This window comes from Octopus bimaculoides, chromosome 11 (genome assembly GCF_001194135.2).
Source record: "Octopus bimaculoides isolate UCB-OBI-ISO-001 chromosome 11, ASM119413v2, whole genome shotgun sequence".
Taxonomy (NCBI): domain Eukaryota; kingdom Metazoa; phylum Mollusca; class Cephalopoda; order Octopoda; family Octopodidae; genus Octopus; species Octopus bimaculoides.
Genome location: NC_068991.1, coordinates 74,417,535 through 74,419,310, shown reverse-complemented (window position 1 = coordinate 74,419,310; position 1,776 = coordinate 74,417,535). Strand labels below are relative to the sequence as shown.

At 36.1% G+C, this 1,776-nt stretch overlaps 2 protein-coding genes across 2 annotated transcripts in view; both read left to right on the top strand.

Moving 5' to 3' along the window:
• The window catches only part of LOC106867570 (solute carrier family 22 member 6), a 68,537-nt gene that overhangs the window by 25,615 nt on the left and 41,146 nt on the right, over positions 1-1,776 (top strand). The window lies entirely within an intron of this gene.
• The window catches only part of LOC106867566 (solute carrier family 22 member 21), a 16,928-nt gene that overhangs the window by 11,964 nt on the left and 3,188 nt on the right, over positions 1-1,776 (top strand). Inside the window, exon 5 of the mRNA XM_014912476.2 lies at positions 323-443. Coding sequence (XP_014767962.1) covers positions 323-443 — 121 coding nt within the window. The remainder of the gene's footprint in view (positions 1-322; positions 444-1,776) is intronic.

Sequence of the window (1,776 nt, the reverse complement as noted above, 5' to 3'; positions counted from 1 at the left end):
GATATCTTGTTTTCTAGTGTAATTTTGCTACCTCTGGTAACTATTAACATGTTTACATTATCAAAGGTTTTTTTAAAAAAACTGAGATAATATTAATATATACATAAACTAATATATATACATATATATATATATGGCTTTCAGTTTCTGTCTACCAAATCCACCCACAAAGCTTTGGTCGGCCCGAGGCTATAGTAGAAGACACTTACCCAAGGTGCTATGGAGCGATAAAAGTTCCGAGTCTTTATTCAATCTTGAACATCATATTCAGCCTCATATTTTAAAAAAATGTAATTTAAATATTTAATTAAAATAATTCCAGATGGGTCGAGTGTCTATTCAGTCTTGAACATCATATTCAGTCTGTTGGGAATGTTTGGTATCAGTGCTTCATTTTGTCTTATGTGGATATATACAACAGAAGTCTACCCAACTAACCTGAGGTAAGTAATTTATAAATTCATTGAATATCATAATATACGCCATTATTGTTCTTGAGAAGGCCTGAATGTCACATATTCTTATGCTCTTTTCCGTCATATACACCGGGGAAAATGCTTCGTGGAATTTCGTCCGTCATTACGATCTGAGTTCAAATTCCGCCAAGGTCGACATTGCCTTTCATCCCCTCGGAGTCAATGGAATAAGTACCAGTGGAGCGTGAGGGAGGAGATAAGCCGATAATATAGTCGCCTTATCTCCTCCCTTGAAATTGCTCTCCCAGTGCAAAAAATTGAAATCAATATTTTCCAGTAGATTCGAAGGCAAATATGCTAATCCCTGTCGTGTAGGTCACAGGAGAACTACTCCTCTTTTTTTTACGACGATAATGTGTTCATAACAAACTCAACTTAGAGCAATAGATTCTGGATCACCTGTATTCGTCATGTTGTATCTTGTGAACCAGAAACACCGTGACCTTTGAGTCTAAACAGGATCTCGCTGTCCACAGCACAAACAACAATTTATTTCCGACTGGCAGATATCAACACAAACCAGTAAACAGTTTGTTCGTTGAAATTATAGACAAGAACCACTAACTCTTGTTTAGTTTCAAATGTCCGGGTGGTTCTGGACGATTAGAAACAACATGTCAAAACACCGGTGTCCTAGAATTCTTGGCGTCAATGAATCGATTGTGTACTTAAAACATTGCCGTCGCAAAAAGAAGTTGTTCTCCTGTGACGGAAACAACGATTAGCCTATTTGCGTTCGAGTTTGCTGAAAGGTATCAAGAATGAATGTGCAGATGATCGTTCCGTATTTCACATACTATGTATCTTAGCAGGCAATGTTTCCAGTCTGACTTGAGACGAGGAAATTATGAACCGAAGTAAAAAAGCCTATAACACCTTGTTGCAAAAACCTAGAAATTGTGGAAAATTCCTCTACGAGCAGACAGAAATATGACAATAAACATCGTCTAGATTAACTCCTCAATAGAATAAAAATATAAGGAAGAGAATAATTGGTAGCTTCCAGTCTTTGATAAGTAAGCATTTTATAGTAGTTCAAAAATATGACCTTCGGTAAGAACAATGTGATGGTTGCGTGCTTAGTTTATATTGTACCATAGCAAGATTGCAGAAACAGAAACACCCTAACTACGAAAACAGATTCGTAGCAACTGTGCAGATAACGTCAAGGACCTCATGGAGGTGATTAGTGCAAAGGTGACGACTACAGAAATGAGCTATATGAGATTAACAGAAAATACTTTTAAAAATATACGCGTGTGTGTGAACATATATATATATATATATATATATATATATA